This window comes from Emydura macquarii, unplaced genomic scaffold, assembly GCF_026122565.2.
Source record: "Emydura macquarii macquarii isolate MOO-44397 ecotype Brisbane River unplaced genomic scaffold, CSIRO-AGI_Emac_v2 contig_3451, whole genome shotgun sequence".
Lineage (NCBI taxonomy): Eukaryota > Metazoa > Chordata > Testudines > Chelidae > Emydura > Emydura macquarii.
The window spans coordinates 8,079,123-8,102,452 of NW_027133588.1; the positions used below are offsets into that span (position 1 = coordinate 8,079,123).

The 23,330-nt window shown below is 41.7% G+C and overlaps 1 protein-coding gene across 10 annotated transcripts in view; it reads right to left on the minus strand.

The window, feature by feature from the left end:
- The window catches only part of TJP1 (tight junction protein 1), a 137,450-nt gene that overhangs the window by 76,164 nt on the left and 37,956 nt on the right, over positions 1 to 23,330 (minus strand). For all 10 annotated transcript variants that reach the window (XM_067534670.1, XM_067534669.1, XM_067534668.1 and 7 more), the window contains exons 2-3: positions 13,900 to 13,956; positions 126 to 250 (exon numbers count right to left, since the gene is read on the minus strand). In XM_067534670.1, the coding sequence (XP_067390771.1) occupies positions 126 to 250; positions 13,900 to 13,956 (182 nt within the window). The remainder of the gene's footprint in view (positions 1 to 125; positions 251 to 13,899; positions 13,957 to 23,330) is intronic.

A 23,330-nucleotide genomic window follows, 5' to 3' on the forward strand; every position in this document is an offset into this window, starting at 1 on the left:
AACTATCCTATCTTGAGATCTCTTGCAAGGTAACTAGGAAGTTAATCTGAATCAAGCATTGATACCCCCAAAGCACAATGAAGTTGCAATTTGCCATAGAAGGAAAAAAAAAACATAACACTTACTGGAGCAGTCCTTCTGCTGGACCTCCTTTCAGGACATCAGAAATAACTATTGATGTTTCACCACTCTGAAAGTGGGGATTATCTCTTCCTCCAGATATTGCAATGCCAAACCCAAATCCTGGAGCCTAAAAGAGAACATAAGAACCGTGCTCAGACATCACATGACCATTCGTCTGATTTCATCAAAAAATTAGAATACCACCATTTTAACACATATCCCAGCACAAATAATAATAAGTAGTTAAGGAGTAAGAATACTTTGCTCTTCTATAGTATCTTTCATCCAAGGTTTTGAAATTATTTTACAAAAATTAAGTCTCACAACAGCCCTGTAAGGAAAGAAAGGGGGTATGCCAATGGGGAACATAATACCAACCCCTAAAATGAAGTTGCCTCTCGAGAGGAACACAGCAGCTAATAAAACATGCTGGAGACTATACAACATAAGGGCAGAAAATGAACAGAAACGTTCTACAATTGAAACTGCAAGGGAAAATTTGAATGGTCTACTTGAATTTCCCCAAGTTGGAATTTGGGCAGAAGGCTAGAGTTCACACCCATACTTTTATAAAGAAGGCCCCAGTTTGGTCACACCTCAATTTCGTGCCTTATCGCACAGGCTGCACCTCCAACAAGCACAATACCGCTTAACATTACACTGAGGTAATGGTTCAGTACGACTCGCTTCCTGCAGCACGTAAGTGATTCTTAGAGATCTCATATTGCAGTATTCACCCAGCCTGTCCCTTCTAAGCTCAAGAGAGGACAGGATCACAGTACAAAATAGTATAGCTCCAAGCTCACTTATCAGTAGTAACAGTAGGACCACTTGTACCATTAAATACATCAAAATCTTGTCAGCACTGGCAAGTCATCTGCATCTTAACAAGAGTCATGTGCTTCAGTCTTTTCCCTCTAGGGTGCCCTCTCTCTTCAGCAAGGTCAATGCCTCTGAAAAGTCATTGCTAGGAGGTATTTCGAGATATGACAATTAAGCTTACAATTTCTAGTCTGCTTGGAAATAGCAATGGTGGAAAGTAAATTTTAAGTCTGTAAATCAGTTAGATTTAGTAAACTTTCTGCCTAGCTTTTCCATCACCTGGGAAGCATGAATGTTTGTGGGGAAACAAGACACTGTCTTAAGTATGATATACATTGCTGCAATATTTGATTTTACTTAGAATTTTAAAGTATCTGTGCAGTAGATTTTTTCATGCACTGGAAATAAACTGTTTGGGTTTCAATGAATTCCTCTCTTCATTTTCCATCACACAGTGTTGCAGTACTTCTGTATTTCTCCCTCTCTTTTTCAGCAAAGGAAAGGATCCACTAACACATGAGATCACTGAAGATACATATTCTCTCTAGCAAGCCACTTAAACAACGAAACAGCTAGGCTTCTATAACGAATTACCAAAGGAAGTGATGGATTCTCCATTACTTAAGTCTTCAAATCAAGACTGGATGTCTTTCTAAAACACATGCGCTAACTCAACCAGGAGATATGGGCTAGAACCAGAAATGACAGGGTGAAATTCTATGGCCTGTATTATGCAGGAGATCAGATTAGCTGATCATGGAAGTAGAGCCTTTTAAGGCCAGACGTGGCCATTATAAAATGAAAATATTAAGAGTATCTTGGTTTAAGAACTGAAATTCACAACACTAGAATCAGTCCCATGCAAGTTTTGCGTCAATGCACTGACTTCAACTCCACTGACATTAGTGTATCAGCAGAACTTGGCTCATGCTTTTTATTTGGTGGGCTGATGAAGAAAAAACAAGGTTGTGTGGAGACTAAATATATTTAGATTTGTCCTCTCCTCACCCTCCCTTAAATGCATAAGCACAGAAAAGGTTTTTGGTTTTTTTTGGTTTTTTTTTTAAAATTAACTTGATAGTCCTTCACTCAAGTGAAAAGAAGTCTTTCATCTCTCCAAGTTTCTCCACTGACATTTATGGGGTTTGCTTCAAGTTTCACAGATACTTTAAAAGCAGTATCAGAAATCTAGTAGCTTTTATTTCTCCAACTCCTAGGTACATACATGTTGCTTAATAAATGTGAACATAGATGAGTCAATTTAGATGACTGGCATGTAGGACTGGCATGAGAAGAAGGGAACAATAAAATTCTACCTGCTGTAACTACAAATCAGATAATCTGACTCTAGTTCTAATTAGGCTTATTTAATTAGGGCTATAAAATCATTCCATCATAAATCTCTATTTTCAAAACACTCAAATTTTTCTCAAACATTAGAGCAGAAGTTTTCCATTTTCTGGCTCTGCCTTTAGATCAAATGTACTTAAATCAAGCAAAATTTTATCAGCAGTTACTGAATTTAGAGATGGTAAGGATGCGAGAAGCAGCATTCACTATTTTCTGCTTTTTCAAAAAAAATTCTATTCACACTTCAAGACTGCAAAAACAAAAGCAGAAGACATTCGAAAAACTAGACATGAACATCATTTTCAGTGGCTTTCCATTGTCTGACAAGGAAGTTGCATTCACTAAATTTATGACCATTTGAACGTTCTCCTGAACTTTCTCGGTATGCCAAATTCCATTGTCTACAGGTACATACATAGAGAGCGATATACCTTGGATATACATTTTCAAACATTCTTTTGCAAAATTAACATTAAGTTTAAACCCGCTGGACTTATTTTCTGTAAGTTTAACTTCGGGTCAAACTCTAACATTATTCACTAGTTGCTTGAGTAAGTAAGGTGAGCATGATTTACCCCTTTATTTTGTCAATTTCAGTGAGCCCGAACAGTCAATATTTGAAGAAAATCGATTCATAAATTTAAAACTATGGAACATTTAACTTCAGCAACTCCCAGGACTACCTTAACTGTCACAAACATAGAAGGGTATATTCAAAAGGCAACAACATTAGGTGGGAGTAAAGGCTGTAATGATAAACTTTAGGGGAAAAGTTTTAATAAACTTCCTATAATTTTAAAATATCACAAAGCCAGAAAGTTAAAATAAAACTTCAAACACTGGAAAATATGAAAGTTTACATCTATTAACTTACCACAAGTAACAGATATGTAAAAGCCCTAAGATACTATGATAGTTTGGCTGAGAACCCTGAGAGATGGGAATACTTTACTACTTGGTACTTTAACAGTTGTGAATGTCTTAAAATGATGTCCACTGTAGTACATGCACACATAATACAGATAACCTCATTACAAGATTTTGAGAAGTCTGCAGCCATATGAACTCAAGCATTGTAGAGACAGATGGGATAAAATGGTTGTAAACTTTTCATGACCTGGAGTAAGGGGAAGGTGGAAAGAGACTTGCATTTATGAATTGTAAAAAGCATGGAACATTCTCCATTAGCTCTGAGCACAAAATTTAATTCCAAGATGGGGGAAACTCACAAGTTAGGCAGGTAGAGAAAATAAGTATAACTCCTTTTAAAAAACCTGTGCTCTGGGCCCAGATCTCTTATGAAATAACAAGTAGTCCACTATGGGAGTGTAATAAAGAAATACCCTTTTTAGAAGTCCAAGCAGATAATCATTTTGTCCAAGTATAGCTCTTCCTTGTAAAAGGCTTCTGGTTTTCCAACAAAATTCAAAGAGATCTCTTGAGAGCTAACAACCTTGGAGTTCACCATAGTACTATATTCTACACCAGCACACTCAGACCTCTTACATGGACGGATGATCTCTTCTCGATTCTAGGAACTGGAAGCAACTGGATTAGAGGATTTGGTGCCAGAACTAGACGAGAATACCAGAACTCTCATGCCTAGGTTGCAGCTACTAGGATTAAGAGTGCTCTGACCCCAAAGAGGAAGCAAAGAAGAAGCATTTTGAGTTGTCTTTCCCTGAAAATAAGTTGATTTGGGGTTCCCTCTTCTCTTCTTGGGAAGAACTGAAGTTACTGTGTTGTCCTCTAAAGACCACTCATATTGGGAATTATATCTTTGGCTTACAGAATTTGCCTTCTCTAGACTACAGACAGCCTCCACTAGCATCTGATGAAGGAGGCACCAGGGTCACATGCAAACTGCTGCTTAACACAGGATGAGCAAGCCTTTCCCCACAATGAATTGAGAACAACTGATATGGATACACTACCTGATGTGAGAAAAATGCTCGGAGAAGTATATAAACTGGTCTTAATTACACAAAATTTAACTGCAATCTGGACTGGTTGGTTGGTTCTGTGATGGTTCTGGGCTCCTCAGTGAGCCTAAGAGTCATGGTTTGTCCAGAATTCTTCAGCTGAGACTCTTAAAGCAGAGAGCGTGTGGTCCCTCAGTGAGCCTAGGAATTATTAATGTCGTAGGCAATGCCGATGAGCCTCTTAAGGTTCCAGTGGGAAAGAACGGTTACTTACCTTCATAACTGTTGTTCTTTGAGATTGTTGCTCATGTCCATTCTTAAATTAGGTGTATGTGCATCACATGCACCAGTGCCAGAAATTTCCCCCTAGTGGTATCCATAGCGCCTTCTCTAGTGCCCCCTGCAGCAGCACGCACATACGCCAGTATATGTATGCTGCCAGCCCACCTTCCCTCCCAGTTCCTTCTTGCCAGAACTCCAATATGAGAGGAAGGAAGGTGGGGGTTGTCAAAGGAACATGAGTAACATCTCCAAGAACAACAGCTACAAAGGTAAGTAACCGTTCTTTCTTCGAGTGCTTGCTCATGTCCATTCTTAAATTAGGTGACTCACCAGTAGCATCCCTGGAGGCGGGCAAGAGTTCACAGACGTGCTGACTGTAGTACAGCCCTGCCAAAGCCAGTGTTGTCCTGGGTCTGCTGCGTAAGGCCATAGTGGGCCGCAAAGATGTGTATCAAAGACCAGATAGTCACCCTACAGATGCCTGGATAGGGACCTGGGCCAGGAAAGCCACTGAAGATGCCTGTGCTCTAATTGAGTAGGCCATAAGCTGGAGAAGCAAACCCTGCTTGCTCATAGCAGGCACAGAGGCAGGCTGTGATCCAGGATGATCTTCTCTGTGATGATACCTGTTGCCCTTTCATCCATTCAGCAATGGTGGTGAAGACGTGCAGAAGGGCTTAGTCCTATCGATGTAGAAAGCTAAAGCCCTCCTGACATCAAGAATGTGGAGACCCTCTCCTCCTCAGAGTTGTGGGGCTTTGGAAAGGAGACTGGAAGGAATGTCGTCTGGTTAACATGGAAATCCGATATCTTCTGCAGGAAAGCCAAGTGAGAACGTAGCTGGACCTTTTCCTTGTGAAAGACTGTGTAAGGAGGCTCAGAGGTTAGGGCCCTAATTTCCGAAACCATTCTCACTGACATAAATACTCACCAGGAACGCCACCTTCCAGGACATGTGTAGAAGACAGCAGGAGGCTAGGGGCTCAAAGGGTGGTCTGGTAAGTCCAGACAAGGCCAAGTTAACATCCCATTAGGGAATTGGGTCCCGTATACACAGAAAAAGATGTTCTGGGCCCTTGAGGAATCTGAACGTCATCTCGTGAGAGAATACCATTCTACCTTGTACAGGGTGATGAAAAGCTGAAATGGCCGCCAGATGTATCTTAACTGAGGATAAAGCCAGACCCTCTCTGTTCAGATGGATTAAGTAATCCAAGACTACTTGGATGGGGAGATATTGCAAAGGGAAAGCGTCTTCACTTGGCCAGGTAAGACATTCTGGAGGAAGGTTTCCTGCTTTCCAACAGGATTTGGTGGCTTTGCTCCAAGCAGGATCGCTCATCGAAGCTTAGCCACGGAGAAGCCACGCCATCAGGTGCAGGGAGGCCAGGTCCATGTGAAGCAGTGGCCCTGGTTCTGAAAGAAGGTCCAGTCATGATGGAAATGCCCTGGGGCAGGCCACTGATAGATGGAGCAGCATCCTGAACCAATGCTGGTGGGGCCATGCTGGGGCTAACAAAATGACCCACACCTTGTCTCGAGTTTTATGAGGACCTTGTGGATCAGCAGTATCGGTGGAAAGGCATACATGAGACCGTCCAATCATGGAAACAGGAAGGCATCAGTCAGACCCTGCAGAGAGTAGAATTGCTCGCACTTCCTGTTCCACCTGTTGGCAAACAGGTCCACTTGGGGAGTGCCCCATCTCTGCAAGATTGCCTCAGCCACATCCTGGTGCAGAGACCACTTGTGGCGAGAGAAAAAGCTGCTGAGGCAATCCACAAAGATATTCCTAGCCCCTGGAAAGTGCACAGCTTCCAGAAGAATGCTGTGGGCTATGCAAATTTCATAGATGCACGGCCTCTTGACAAAGGGCAGGGACCTGGCCCCCTGTTGCCTGTTTATATAGTACATTGAGGCTGTATTGTCCGTTAACACCTTGTCAGATAGCTGGGGCAGGAGCACTTAGCGGGCCAACCGAATTGCTCTGAGCTTCCAGACATTGATATGCAATGCTAACTTGTCCTTGGACCCTAGTTCTGAGGTGTCTGATACGAGTCACAGCACTGGTCATCGGGCTGTGAAAGGTACTGCTCTGAGCATAATGCAGTATTGTCCACCACAAAAGGGAGGTCAGTATCGGTGGTGGGATTGTAAGGACTGTTTCCGGATGGTGAATATACCATCACCAGCCATATTTGCAGAGGTCTGAAGGTGTAACCTAGCATACTAGACCACACAAGTGCAGGCTGCCAAGTGACCCAGAAGCCTGAGGCACACATTTGCTGTGGTGAATGGGTGGGTTTACACCCGGACTATAAGTTCTGACATGGCCCAGAACCTGGATTCTGGCATTAATGCTCTGGCCCAGGTGGAGTCTAGGACCGCACCTATAAACTCTATCCTCTGGACTGGTATGAGTGTTGACTTTTTCTGTTTATCGACTGGCCCAATGTTTGGCAGGTGAGCTGGACAATCTCGATACTGCAATGGAGTTGGATCCTTGATCAACCCCGATGAGCCAATTGTACAGATAAGGGAAGGCCTGTATACCCCACTGCCTCAGGTGGGCCACAACCATTGCCATGCATTTGGTGAACATGCAAGGTGAGGTTAACAGGCCAAAGGAGAGTGCTGTAAATTGGTAATGTTGCTTGCCAACCGTGATATGCAGGAACCTCCTGTGGCCCTGAAAGATAGAAATATGCATCCTTTAAATCAAGGGTGGTGTACCAGTCGCCTGGATCCAGAGAGGGGATAATAGAGATAAGCAAGACCATACAGAATTTTAACTTTTTTGAGGTACTTGTTGGAGGTCTCTCAGGCCCAGGATAGGCCTTAAGCCTCCTTTTGCCTTTGGTATCAGAAAGTACCAGGAATAAAAACCTTTCCCCCTCCATTCTTGAGGAACGATTTCCACACTCCCACTCATAAGACGGCTTGCACCTCCGGAGCGAGAAGCTGCTCATGAGAGGGGTCCCTGAAGAGGGACAGGGGAGGTGGGTGGAAAGGTGACAATGAAATGAACTGAAGGGTGTACCCAGAAGCTACTGTGAACTGAGGACCTAATGGTCTCCCTTAGGCTGGTTCCAAGATCTCTGTGACTGCTGAGGTTTGAAGTGCTGTCTAGCGGGCAACTGAGTGTACAGCCCCAAAGAGCACAATGTGGCCCTCGAGTCTTTCTGCCCATGCAGCTTGGAGTCTGTCTGGTCGGCGAACAGGGCTGCTCCACTGAAAGGGAGATCCTGGATGGATTGCTGGATCTCCAACGAGAGGCCAGACAACTGGAGCCATGACAGCCTTCTCATTGAGACTGCGGATGCCATGATTCCGGCCGTGGAATCCGCTGCATCTAAGGCTACCTTTAGAGAAGCTCTAGCTACTGCCATCTCCTTGGCCACAACCACCTCAAATTCCTACCTGGGAGCTTGTGGCAGAGAGTCCACGATTTTTTCCAACAAGTGCCAGATGTTACATATATCTAACCAGCAGGCCTTGCTGGGTAGATATGATTTTAACTGTAAGCTTGCCGTGGAATGAAATTTACTCCCAAAAACGTCAAGCGTTTTTGCGTCCTTGTTTTTTGGGGTAGAACTCATCTGACCCTGCCTGTCCCAGTTCGTTAACTGCTGTTACTACCAATGACCCTGGGGAGGAGTGGGTGTAAAGGTACTCAAACTCATTCACGGGAACATGGTGTTTCTTTTCCCACGCATGTAGATGTTGGTGGCAGGGAGGCCAGTCAGGGTCTGCCATGACTGGGTCTTGTCCTTTGACTTCCTGTATGGGCTTGGTGGCTGGGGTTGGGAAGTCGAGGATCTGTGCCGGTACACCAAAGGTCAGTGCCAGCCCTCGGGGACCAACGATATTCTGCGAATCGGTGCTTTCCCTCCGTAGCCCGGTGCTGGGAAATTGGGGACTGGCGACTTGAGACCGATAGCTCCCAGTGCCGTAACTCATGCCAGTACCATGGGTCCAGAGAATGCTTGCGGACTGGAGAATGGTGCCTTGGCATTGGGGAGCGCTGCGGGGTCTCATTGCAGGCTTCCCTCTCAAAGATGCTGGGGACGACGTTGTTGCCTGGTCCCAGTGTAGGGGTCTTACCTCTTGAGGTATCTGTGGCACCAGCATAGCCAAGAGATCTTTCAAGTCTGGAAAGCCTCCAGCATTGTGGGGACTGCCAGGTGTCGCAGGCCTTTGCCACTCCCAGAAGTCAGCAGTGGGTATGGGTTAGAGCTTGGAACCTGGGTGGGTGACACTGGGAATTTTTGGGGACCAGTGGCCCAACTCAGGTCTTGCTTGGGCTCCCATGCCCTTCCCACCCCTCTTCGGTGCTGGTGAACACGCCCACTCCACTTGTGTCTTCTGCTTCTTCTTTGGCACTGAAGATACGGATTGGCACTGGGAAGACGCTGGGGCCGGGGGTGTGTGTGTGTATGCATGCGCACACTCTGTACCAAGGTTGACAGGCTCAGTCTCGAGTCCAACCGGCTCAGCTCCAATGCCGGCCTAAGTGCCAACTCCATTAAGATAGCCCTTAGCCAAATACCCTGGTCCGTTTTGGTACACGGCTGGAATCCTTTGCAAATTCTGTATCTTTCCCACACATGGGCCTCTCCCAGACACTTGAGACAGCTCTGGTGTGGATTGCTGATTGGCATCAGTTTTTTACATTAAATGCAAGGTTTAAAACCAGGAGATCGGGGCATGCCCCGTCTCTAGGTGACTAAATTTAACTCTAACTTTAAAACTTATTTAACAGCAAAAACTAGAACTATATACACGAAGACAACTGAAACCACTAAGTTGGGAGAAAAACCTTGTGACACCAGAGAGCATTCCAGCACCATCACAGGCAGTAAGAAGGAATGGAGAGTGAGAGGGGCCAGCAGCGAATATATACTGGAACACATGCGTGACGCTGCAGGGGGGCGCTAGAGCCGCTCCTACAGATACCACTAGTGAAAAAATTTCCAGAACTGGAGCATGTGGCGCACATACACCTAATTTAAGAATGGACATGAGCAAGCACTCGAAGAAGAAGGGCATTAGCTGAAGGTTCAGGGGTGGAGATGTCCCCCATCCCCAATTAAATCTCATAAGAATTGCATCAATGGAACTTCACCCCAAACTTCAAGTGTTCTTGTCGATTAGATTTGCTTAAAAATAGCATTTTGTCCTTTTTCAAATGAGCTCAGTAAAAATCCAGAGCAATACACTGAAAACAGAACATGTGAATCTTTCAGGCTATGTAACAAAATCTTTTTTTTTTTTTTTTTAATGCCTTGAACCATTGTCCTGATCTGATTTATATTTAGCTCAATGTACAGACACTAGACTATCTCACCACATGAAAGCAGCAAGACAATTGAAAGGCTATTATACAATTTCTGAATAGTCAAAGGATATCAGAAAAGAAGCGGATGCTTATCGAAGTTGGGAGAATAACGGATTTCAGTTTGCTGGCAGTTCTGGGGGGGAATTAAAAAAATCAGTTTGGATTAAACCAAATGTGAAAAATTTCAGCAAATCAGAAAGTCGACAAAAATTCATTCCTCATCAATCAAAATGTTTAATTTGACATAAAATGAATAGATTTGTTTAGTTAATGAGAATGTTTTCGCAAAAGAAAAGAAAATAAGGACTAAATTAATAAAACAGGCTATGGTACCTACCCTACAGCTTTCAGCTCAATTCTTAGGGCTCTCACCCAGGATGCGGGAGACCCGGGTTCAATTCCCTCCTTTGCCTGATGTTGAGAACGGATTTGAATTAACAGCCCACGACCGCTCAAGAGCAGACAGTGGTGATATAGCGTTAAATACACTATATTGCCACATAGTATTTACTACTTAAACGTTCTGACCTTTTAAAGCATAGTTCTGCTCTGAAAAGCAATGATGTATAAAATGCACCTTCTTACTTAAATCCACTCTGCTGACTTTATTTACTAAACTGAATTTTTACTACTTTAGAACTCCTGAAAAAGCACAGAGCCAGAATAGCTCAGAGAGTAAGGAATTTTAACTCTAGTTTGCATATCAGCAACTAAATCATTAACTAAATCCCACTGGAGAATGTTTACTGTTGGTGATGCCTGAGCCAGAAATAACCCAGCTGAGTTTGCAGGGGTGGCAGCCAGAACAAAAAACATTTTATTTGTAAACTGAGCAGGTCACTCAGGGGCTAATGCAGAATCTCACAATGTCATTTCTGCAGTCACTTCTCAGAAATGAACTGTACTTTAAACACTGGGTTTAGTTATGATCAAATAATAAGTGGCAATTTACATGGCACATAATTTAAGTGCTGTACAAATCAAGACCCTAGACCCTACAATTGAATCCTTATAGAACTCATGCTTTTGTGTGAAGCCCCAGTGAAATCAATGGGGCTCCAGAGAAATCCACTCGGGTACAAATCCTGCACAATGTATTAAACCGCTGCACCCCATGAAGTATCACCCATTTAAAAAAAAAAAAAAAAAAGATAGGGAAACAGACAAAGAGGAGGTAAAAAAAACATTCCAAACAACACCAAGGAGACAGGATTAAGATTTTGATTTAGGAATTCCCCACTCCCAGTCTGAAAACCCACAGGACCCGGCTGCTCCTAATAAAATGTACTTCTTTATTTATGGAAAAAGACCCACCATGTTTTATGAAGGGAGATAAAGTTATTTTTATAACGCTGACTTTGTCATTGGAATTATCCAGCAACAAAGCCAATTACCAGCAGGGCACAAATGTGAGCCTTAGGCACCAGTGAATGAAATCCAACCATTGAGGAATTCTGCACTTTCACTGAACCACACACTTCACAACTCAAAGTATTAGTGCTTGCCCCTTGCCTCTCAAAAGGTTGCCTATTATAGCAGATGGTTGAGTAGTTCTTATTACTAAGTATTTATTTTACAATGCACATTACTTTTACTAGGATTATCAAAATTAAAACAAACTAGAAATGAAAAAGATGTACATATGGTACGTTCTGTGATATACTTGTGGGTTTTTTCTTGTATTTATTTACTAATTTATGCAGTTCAGTAATTCACAACAGTTCTCAGTCATTAGTGTGAATTAGCCAGGTCCCACCGTAGTTCTAAGTCCTTAATTACAATTAAGAAGGTGTAGTGCCATCTGTAGAACCCTGCGCGGATACAAAATTTGTATCTGATCCACAAAAAATGATCTGTGAATATCCGCATCTGATATCTATAGATATAAAGCGGATATCCATGGATTTGCAGAGCTCTAGCCATCTAGTGTCATGGTGTCAAATACTTTTTTGCTGTTTGAGATTTTTTGATTTTTTGAACGTTTTAGGCCTTGTCTGTACAGTTGAAACTGTGCTAGCTATAGCCTTATTTAAATATGGTTCCCTGATTGATTCAGAAAACTTATATGCTAGCAAAGTTATTGTGCCTCACCCTTAAAGTAACTTCTAAAACATAGATTAGAGAAACAGTGCTGGAACTTGTGCTGTCATTTCCTTTAACAGACACAGTATCTAAAAGTTGTCCACAACGAAGCTGCTAGCAGCAACAAGATCCTTGCCAGTCACTATCTTTCCTCCTTGAACTACACAATATCAGAAGAGTCGGGAGTTTTTAAAGAACCTCAACGTAGACGAAAATATTTGCTCCCCGTCAAGAAGTGTACTGAGATTAAATATATTAAAGATTGTAAGGCGCTCGGATACTATGGTAGTGGAGCCTATAAAAGTATCTTTGATAGACACGTCATATAAATCAATGTAAATAAAATGGCAAGGCGTTTCCCCTGCCACTCCTGTCGCCCAGTCAAACAAACAAGACATTTTTTGTCACTTCCAAGTATCCAAACAAAACTTCACTATCAAGTGTCCACATGGAATTATGAAGATACATAAAGCTAACCACACTGAGTGTATTTGCTGTTTAAACTTCATGAAAATTAGTGGGATGTTACTTGAATTGTTTTAATTTATCTGTACCCCATTATAATGGAGTAGCAAAGATTTCCATTATGTATACTGTTGCAACTAAATAATCCTTCAAACGAGGAAGAAGCCTTGTGGAATGCAAATGAAGAACTGATAACAGAAGAGTGTTAATTTCAATGTAAGTAGTCACTGTATGTGATGATTGGAGGTCAAAGAATCAAAATGTATTCCTCATTCTACATCAAAGGAAAAGCCCATGTGGGTAGGGGCACTATCAGCTTGCATTCTGTGAGAAGTTACAAGTATGGATTCAAGGGGAGATCCTGGTTGTCTGTACTCTTACAGGGAACTGTACCAGATGCAAAGCAGAGATCCCCCGAAGACAAACTGGATACCTATGAAAAGACTTTTGGGAAACTGGCAGTTTATCACATCACTGCCACCATTTGGAATTACAAACTGAGACTCACCTGTGCATATATTTTACCTGCTTTAACCTCTCAATAACATTTCCTTTTCTTAGCTAATAAATCTTTTATTATAGATCTGACTAGCAGCGTTGCCTTTGGTGTAAAATCTGGAGTACCAATTGATTTGGGGTAAGTGATAGGTCTCTTGGGACTGGGAGCAACCTGATGTGGCATGATTTTTGGTTTAAGTGATATTTTATCATAAAAGTCCAGTTTGTCTGGATGGCAAGACAGACTGGAGAGTCTTAGGTGACTGTCTGATGCCACAGTAAGACTGGTATAGTGATCCAGGAGTTCATATTTGTCACTGACTTGATGAAATCTAACTACAGAATACACCACCAGCTTGGGGTATCTGCCCTGAGTCAGCCACTCAAAGTTGTGAGCCATTCCAGACAGCTTGAGAGTTTATAAAAGTGATCTACTCTACTTGCCACAGGTCACCATAAGCAGCAAATGTTTGTATGCACAAGTAGATGACTGAGGCCTCAAACACAATTTCTAGCCAGTTCTGGTCAGTACATGGTCAAAGTACATGTTCCAGAAGTGCAGGTTTGTAGAGGCCATTCTCAAATACAACAACATTTTATTTGTGAAATTTTATTCTATTTAGATTTAACCACTCTCTCCTACAGAAGTTTCTGCAGAACAAGGGTTTGTAATACATTTTTATGTTTAAGTTATATCGTTAAAACTCTTTTAGCTTTGCAATGCATGAAATACATTTAAACACCATTTTCAATTGCTTGGAGACATGCACAAAAAAAGATATTTATTTAAGAAACTTAGGCACGCTTAAGAGCGACCCGGCAATAAGTTCTTGTCAAGCTTTACTCATAACTACTGTTTGAGCAGATAATTTACAACAATTCTAATTTTAAACAAAGGAATGTGACAAAACCAGTTTCCTTTTCTTTCGCTTCCTGACATCTGGCTCTTTTCTATTGTTTTCAAAAGCTGCCGTATCCTGAGTTATGCGTACAGAATTAATTGTTGTAATAACTTACTCTGTGAAGAGTCACTGTGTGTTGTTCCCATATAGCTGTTTCTTCCATTGCTGTGCTCTGATTAAAAAAGAAAAATAAAGTTAGATTTTGCTGTCAGTATATGGAAGGTTTTATTAACTGTGCAGTACCCTCAACTGAAAATTGACAAATTTATATTAATAGTTAGCTACTCATTTTGAGAATTAAAGCTGAGGAAACAGATTTTTATATAAAGACAGGAAACTGCTCAATGGAACTTCCTGTGTTTCTAATGGAAATGTTTGGAAAAGGACTCTCCATTATATTCATCTTGTACTAGTTGCATGACACTTTTCAGTGCCTAAACAAGTACTAAGTTCGTACTATGATGCATCTAGCTGCTGTGCAGTTTTTGCTTATGTTAACAGCACTTTCCCCAATCCAGAAGTTTGCCTTTTCAGAACCAAGTGAAAAATACAGAAAGAAATTGTGTCCAATTTTAAACAGTTTGGCAAACCCATTCTTGCACTCAAATTCAGACACTTCACCATCAACGAATCCTAATAGTGCCTATTTGATTTTACCTTACCACAGAGAAAACTTAAGTGTGTCACTTCCTATTTTCTTGGATTATTTCAATAAGAATTTGAATACCAAATGAACATAGCAGTACTATTCTTTCAAAGAGGTTCTGAATTCCCTTGATTCCCACTTTGCAGTATGAGGCCCAAAAGGGGATTTTAATTTTATTTTATTTTTAAAATAATTTTATTGTTTATTCTTTATGCTTGTTCTGTTAGGGACATGTAAAAGAAATTAAATACAATTTGTAACATCCCAAACTTTGGTCACCAATACAATGAAAATGTTTAGAGAGGTGTAAGGTCTGTGGAGTTGAACAAAAAGGATGAAATGCCAAATGTTTCTAACCCTTAGAATTATAAGTAAGTTTAACAGAAGACATGCAAGCATTCGTTATGTAGGTTCGCACTTGTTCAATGAGCAATGCCGGTTTAATGCCCAGTTTTAGTTTTACTATAATCAAAGTTGTATTATTATAAACTAATAAATCAACCTCATGTTTTGCGAGTATTCCATCTTTCATTTCTTTGTTCTAATTATACCTATATTATACACCCCCACCCCCACACACCTATTGATCAGAAATGCCTAGCCATTGATCACAATACTAAGCTACTGTACTATACTATGCACATGGGTCACATTTAACTAACTCTGCAGTTCAATGTTTGCTAAATCTTCTTTTATCTGAACACTAGCAGTGCAAAGCAAAACAAGGTCCTGTGTAAGGGAACAAGATTAGAGAATAGCAATATGAAAACATTTATAAGCCCTGCATTTTTGCCTTGAAAATAAACACTTGCAAGACAACTCAGTGTACCACAAGAAACAAGCATTTGAGGGGGGAAATAAAACAGCCAGGAGGGACCAGGGGCTTTGGAGAAAAAGCAGGGAAGTCAGCAGGCAAATAAATGGGCGCAACATTGAGCCTCCAGCTATCCTGCTGCTGAATTTTCTTTATTTTCAAAGGGAGTGTCCAGTCAGTCTAGAACCTTTCATAAGCAAACAAATGAGTCATCTACTTAATAAAAGTGAAATAAAACTAGGTGAACACACAAAACAGCTTCAATAAAAACAGGTCTAAAACCAGAAATAAAACCTGTATTAAATTGGCAGCCACCACAAAAATCCTGTCAACACTGACATAGGATGATACAGTTAACTGCAAACGCTAAGAGTCAGTACATAAATATATACAGACTGCTTATGATGCAAAATGAAAATATCCACTACTATACTCTACTTTTGAGAACTTTATCCTAACACCAGACCCAGAAGGTGTACTCTTATTCCTTCATGTAATACCTTAAAACCTCACATCATCAAGTACTACAGGTATATAGAATACTTTACAAGTAAAGAGAAAGTGAAGACTTTGCCTGGCCCTAAGGAGCTTATTTCACACTTTATACTAAAATATCGCCACTGAAAAACCTTGTTTTCTTTTTTTCTAGTGTACATTCTGTTTCCTAAAATGTATTTTACTAAACTGCAACTTCCTTTACATTCAGTACTCTATAACTGCTTTGAATTGGAAAAATTATGGCTTTTTAACTCTTACCCATAACAAAAGTATAGCATTTAATAGTGGAATTATGCCAAACATTAAAAAAAATATTGAACACCATTATCACGAATATAGCTAGCACTAGTGAGATTTTTGTTTATATACTAAAAGGAAGTCACTTTTGCAACAAAAGAGAATACATGAAGTTCGTATTATTTGCTTAACAATTAGCCAATACTACTTGTTATTTTTGCTTCTGGATGCTCTCATTCTGCCAACTTAAACTTAGTCTTGGCAAGAAAGTGCTTTTAGCCTGAATACTCCTCCCAAGCAAATGAAGAACTGCCTGTGCAAATCAACTAAGATTTCTTCATCCAATTTTGTCTAAAAAACACCCATTCATTTATATTGTGGTTTGGTTAAGCCTCGCTCTTAGAAAGAGAAGTTTCTGGTTGATTGCTGTCTTTGTGGGCTTTAATATTGGAGTCAACAGCAAAAGATAAGGAAACTACTTAAGTGCCTTCTAAGATGGAACATGAGTGTATTAAACAGAAAGCACAACCCAAGACATTACATAACTTTTTATAGTAATCAAGTGCTTGCCTGGGTTTTTAAAACGTATATAATTCATTAGTTCTGAACAATGATGGCAGCCCGATTTCTACCGTTGAATAGTGCATCTAATTCCTTATGATAATTTAAAATTAAGCTCCAATATTTTACTTCAGGTTACAATTTGCAATGTTACAAGCATCAGGCAAATACTGTGTAGCCATAAATCACACACTTTGTTAAAGATACAATAATGCTCAGGAATAAGACAATTCAATCAGAACGCAACCCTATAATCTTACTGAGTGACAAAACTGACATGGACAGAAGCATATGCAATATTAGACACAGAAATTAATCCCAGGCACTATTAGATGGTTTGCTGTGTCTTTATTTGACTACCTGGGTCATCTGCAATATTATTGAGATTGAAATGTTTTTTGTGCCAACCCTACTAAATTCAGAATCACCACTTCCCATTAAGTTACATCACCTCAGACTGATAAAAAATGTCATCAATAATTTAAGAATGAGTGTAAAAAAAAAAAAAAGGAGCCTAACATTAAGGATATACATGTTCAATATTCAAAAGATGTGTATTTAATCTTTATTCATTTAACTTTTTAACTCCTGACAACAACAATTTCTAATCCTTTTCCTGCTATATATACAGTTGAACAAATAAAATAGTTTAATGACAACACATCAAAATAGTTTCATAATACCTGCTGAATCTTAACTTGCTTATTGGAGGTAGTTATAACTGTGTGCAAAAACTAGACTATTATCCAAACACTTTTTAAGAGAAGTGACAAAGTCAGTTTTTGATGAAATAGCATTATAAGAGAGAAATAAAAAAAGTTGATATAATTACACTACAACCAAAGAGAAAGGGATTTGATTGAAAAGTTATAGCTTTAGAAGTAATCTTGATGTGTCATCTTTCATATTAAGAATGAGCAGCTTTATAGTATGAATATTTAGTAATTAAATACCTGTTCTACAATACTTAAATCAGTGGTTCCTACCCTTTTTGGCTTGAGGGCCACAAACACCATTTTTACAACCCTGAAGGGCAACCACTCTATCAACTCATAAAGTATGTACTGACGTATACACCAGTAAGGACTACAAATCACTACGTATTTGAAGCAAACATTTTGATGCTATTGTGCTCAATTTTACATTCACTATTTTACACCTACGAATTGCTCACAGTATGCTACACACTCACAGACCAAGCATTAGTGTAGACGAGTGACTGTCACTACACACTGAAGCACATGGCCTGGTAGCTAAGGCACATGGCCTGGTAGCTAAGTCTCGGTGGGTGGCCTTCTAAGTGCAGGCCAAACTGCAAGGCACTGATTTTTAAGAGTCCTGCCCCTTTCCTCAAGCATAGTAGGTCCTGGCTGCTCCACTAGCAGCCTCCCTCCCCGCCACCCATTGCAGCCAGATGGAAGGAGTTCAGTGAGGAGGCTGCCTCCTTGATGATTTCCCATTCCCCTGGCTGCAGCAGGGAAACTGCATGTGTCCTGTAGCACTGTGCACTCCAACTGGGTCTCTAGGCAGTGGTGGGGACAGGAAATCAGTGGTCCCCTCTCTCCGGCTCCTGCAGGGACCCCAGCACCTATGGACCCAGGCAGAGTGCTTTACTGTGCTCCCTGCTACAGCCAGGGGGAGGGGAACACTGATCTCCCTTCCCCTTGGCTGTAGAAAGAAGCCTGCACCGGTCTTGCAGCTCCACAGCAATGTGCTCCGTCTGAATCCTTAAGCAGCAGCTCCCGTCTTCAGCCAGCAGGAGGGAAGTGGTGGGCCACTTTGAAAGGCCCCATGGGCCACCCCGGGTCACAGGTTGGGAACCGGTGACTTAAATACTCCATCAAAACATAAAAAGTCATCTTGTTCCATTTTCAAGTAAAAAAAAAAAAACCCCAGTTGTTTTGAAGTTTTGCGGGAAGAAAACGACTGTGCGAATTTCATAACCATTAACACTTCTTATAAATGTTATATAATTTCTATTCTAATATCTTTCATCATGCACAGCCCTCTCTTTGCTTAATCCCAACCACCCAAAGTACTGATACAAAACAATTAGTGGACATGTTTCAGAATTTAATCAAAATAAAGTGTGACAGGAATGCTACAGGCTTTTTGGAATCAGGTCACTTCTGTATTGTTTATTGAATGGGTCCTTTATAATTGAACAGATGGTACCTTAAAGAATTTCTCATTGTGGAAACTCCATATCAAGTTTTCCTTCAGTTGCTGAGGCTGTATGAAGATATAAGCCCACATAGTGTTTGACCATGGTAAGTTAGCTGCTTATATGGAGTATGTATAGCTACAATTGGCAACAGAATTCTTTGCAGGCATTTATAATTGGTGGTTGACTACAATTATGTTTATCACTTATCTTTTAGAATATTGCACCATTAAAGGAAAACAAGAACACACAGACGGTTCTAGAAATAAATACCAGGCACTGCCCTGAAGAGAGTGAAACACATTTCAGAAACAAGCTCTGTGGCTTAACAGTAGCATATTACTGGGGCTTGAAATATTTATCCATATCTACCAGCCCAAAGACTAACAATACTAGCAATGGCAAAAAACATTTACACTGTGATTGGTTCCGTCATCCTAAAAACTGTTCTTTTGGTCAAATCCTGCAATTTGAAGAAATCTCTCCTTTGTGGACAGTCTATTTTAGTGCATTTAATTGGAACATATTGTCAAACAGCTTTCCTTTTAATCGAGTTTTAAAATGTGACTTACTATAGCTCTCTGGCTTTTGTTGGATATTCTCTTCTTGGCTTCATTCCATTACATTTCTCTTGTCTTTCTCCTAACAACTGATGATATATCTTTCTGTATTGCTGTCAGTGTTTTTTCTTTCTTCCCCACCTCCGTATCTCTCCTCCCCACTCACATAGTAGAGAAAACAATCTCCATCTCCTCCTCTTCCTCCTCCCAGAATCTCAGTCTGTCCATTTACCATACTTGCCTTTTCCAAATTTTCTATCAACATTCTTTCAATCTCATCCACTTATACTCACACACAGAGTATGGAAATGTCAAACATCTAATAGCCAGGAGACTAAGTCAAGTAAAATCTCTCTCACTTTCCCCACCACAACTCACCCACGCTCCCATCCCAGGATGGACTTAGAGTTAAGTCATAAAAAGGCTTTAAGGAGACGTGACTGTCAGTGATTCACTGTGTGATCTCCTGCAAATCATTTAGTCTCTCTCTGCCTAATGTATAAAATAGGGATAATAATTCCATACCTCACAGAGAAGTTGCAAAGTTTAATTGATGTTTGTGAGGAACTCTGATATTATGACAACAGATTAGATAATCGCTGTAGGATACAAACGAGAAGCCAACCCATGACATTCTCTAGCAGCTGACATTCCTTCCATGGTGCTGACCCCAGACAAAACCTGTTAAGTCACCTGTTTCCTGCAGCAGATTCCTGATTTTGGGTGCCACCATGGGCTCTTGAGCAAGTTCCTGAATCTCTTGGGGGAAAAACAGGAAAAACAGGACATGGGGTGGACCTAAATATTCTTATACACAACTACTCCAAGGAGATTACTTACCAGTAACAAAGGTTCTTCGAGATGTGTGGTCCCTATATGTATTCCACTGAAAGTTATAAGCATGTGCCATGCGTCTGGAGCCAGAGAACTTGAAGTAATAATGCCCATTGGTCTGCACATGCGCCCTTGCTCCGCCTCATGGTTTCATCCAAATCAATGGGGGGCAGGGGAGAGAGACTGACGGTGCCCTCAGTTCCTTCTCCACCACAAATCTAACAGATCCATAGCGGAGGGGAAGATGGGCAGGAAGTGGAATACAGACAGGGACCACACGTCTCGAAAAACCTCCAGTTACAAGTTAGTAACCTCCTCTTCAAGTGATAGTCCCTGTTGTAGTCCACTGAGAGTCATCAACAAGCAGTACTTAATCTGGAGGAGGGTGCATGGTAAAAGGGGGGGCTGCCATCATGGCCCCCAGTTCACCAACACTTCTTGTGGAAGTAAACTACCAGGAAGGCAACCTTCATGGAAAGGAGACAGACAGCACAAGGCCAAAGAGTGATTTCATTAATGTTGAGAGGACAAGGTTGAGGAGCAATAGCTTGAATGGGTCGATGAGACCCTTCCAAAACCTAGTAGTCAATGGATGTGTAAATAGAGAGTATCCCACTACGGGGAAGTGGAAGGCACGGATAGCTGCTATGTGCATCTTGATGGGATTGAGAGCGAGTCTTAATGTCTTCAAAGACAGAAGGTAATCACTGCTTGTATCATGAAGTAATTAGGTAGGGGGTGAGAGAACAAACTCAGGCTCCTTTGCCGATATGCAGTACTTTTCTCTGCCCCCTTGAAGATGGGTGCGCAAGTGGCATGAGTGTGCCACACAGTTCGAGCTGGGTGAAGAATGGCATTGTTGATTGGTACTGAGGCATGCAGGATGTCAAGAAGCTGATGCTGTTTGTCCTGAACTTCCTCCGGTGGAATATCGAGGTCCTCAGCCACCCTGTGCAAAAGGTCCTGGAAGTGATGAAAGTCACCTGGAAGGAAGAGGGAAGCCAAAGACACAGTAGCATCTGGTCTGGTGGTACTGTCGGAGTTGAACTGAGCGGCTCATCCTCCAAAACTGGTTCTGAACGCCTACTCGAGAATGCCTGAAGAAGGGAGAGGGGTCAATCCTCTCTTCCTGAACAGGAAGGCTCCAAAGGTGCTGAGGCCAGGACCCCCAATACAGCCAACAAGATGGATCCATCGGATGCTGTGGAGGGCCCCACAGAGTGGGATAGAAGAGATCTCTCTGTTGGGGAAAGGGAGGGTACTGCCACCAAGTTGGTAAGCCTTAGAGTACTCATTTTGGTGATATGGGATAGATGGCCCCTGCGCTCAACCTGAGTCCTCCAATGACAGTAAGTCGGAGCCCAGTTCCAATGGTGATACAGTCAGAACCATAGGAGAGCAGGTGGAAGCCCAACTTGAGTGAGGCAAGTCCAGGACAGGAGAACATGTCTCCCCGGGTGCCAACTGTAGAGGAAGACGCGGAGACTTAACTCCCCCAAGAGCAAAAAATGTTCGTGGGGCCTGGACACCAACCCAAACCTCCCATGTAGCAGCATGTACTCCATAGCCAGAAGCAAAGCCAGAGCGAAGGACTACTTCAGAATCTATTGTTCCCTTGACTTAGGGGGTGCCAATTTGGAAGGCTAAGAGATTCAGTGGATGGTACTTGTGAATCCGCTGATCTGTACGACTTGTTGCGATTGAGAGCTTTAGAATGCACTGCTTCTCCTTGGCTGCAACTCAGAGAAGGCACATAGTCGTTCTTGGGCCTGGAGGAAGACTTACTGCCATGTTTATGAGCATGCTTCCTTGCCTCATGACCAGGCCCCGGTACAGAGTCCGTTGCACTGGTACCATCAGAACCAGACTTCATCTCTGCAGTCGTAAGCCACGCCTAGGTTTCTCAGCCGATGTACAGGAAGGTTCCTTGGCCTGGATCCGACTGCAGCCTGATGGCAGCCTCCATGGAGGCACTTCTTCAAGCCTAGAGCCCAAACGTCCCAGGTAAGGCTTGGGAAGGAGAGGCAGATACTGTACCTGGATGAAATGTAGGCTTCTCCCAAGCATTAAAGGCAGCACTGGTTACTGACTGAGAATGAACATGGGCAGGAGGTGCAGATCTTGAAACCCGGTGTCTTTGACATAATCCAGTTCTCAGGCATGGGTGCTGAGGAGAGAGCAGGGACTGGAGAAAATGGGAGTCCCCAAAGTCTCTTAATTTCTAAAATTACTACTAAATACTAAAACTACAATAAAAACAGAAAAACCAACCATGTACAACTCTAAAAAGCAGAGATTTAGTTCTGGCTTTTTTGTTTTGTTTTGTTAAAAAAGTGTGTCAGAGACAAGAGGACACTAGAGGCTCTGACTCAGACCACACTGCACTGAGAAGGAATTGAGGGTGTGGTTGGTCCACCCCACCCTTTTACCACCTTGAACAAAACTCATGAGGCTGAGTAAAAGTGCATGTCCAGACCAACAGACACCATTACTTTCAAATTCTCTGGACGCATGGCACAGGCATATAACCCTCAGTGGAATACAGATAGGGACCATCACTTGAAAAAAAACTGAAGGTTGCTCCAGTCTATGGCTAGGGAAACCTAGCTAAGACCAAACACTTTTTGGAGGGTGTTTGGGCAGAGAGTGACACTATTCCTACTCACTCCAAAGATTATGTTCTCAGTTACAGTTTGCCTCCCCCAACCACAGACATAAAAGAGGTAGGAGAGGGAGACAGAGACCAAGAGAGAAGGTGGTATCTAGCTTCACGTGTCATATTAAGTGGTATTTATGCTCCCATTTCACTAAAATTCAGAGGTGCCTAAATATCTTTAAAATTTTGGAATGACTTTAATGCTATGTGTGCCAGTAGCATAACCATTGATAAATCAGATGAGGGCTAGGAGTGGAAACTAAAGCTTTTTTCATTTTAAAAAAAAAAAAAAGCTATGCAAATGACATTGAATATTAATTGATATAGATAGATGGGGTGAATCATTTTCATAAATACTTCAGATTTCTGGAACTTCAGCTTTAACAGGTACACCCAAATCTGCTCAGGGGCTCCAACATTTGTACCAGCCTGGATTGCTAAATATCTGATAAACCAAATACCCCTCACCCCACAACAGGCCTTCTCTGGCAGCTGAACTGGAGAAGGAGCATTCTCTCTCTATTCACCCCTTTTCCCTCCAGTAGCTCCTGCCTACTAAAAGGGAGGGTGAAAGTC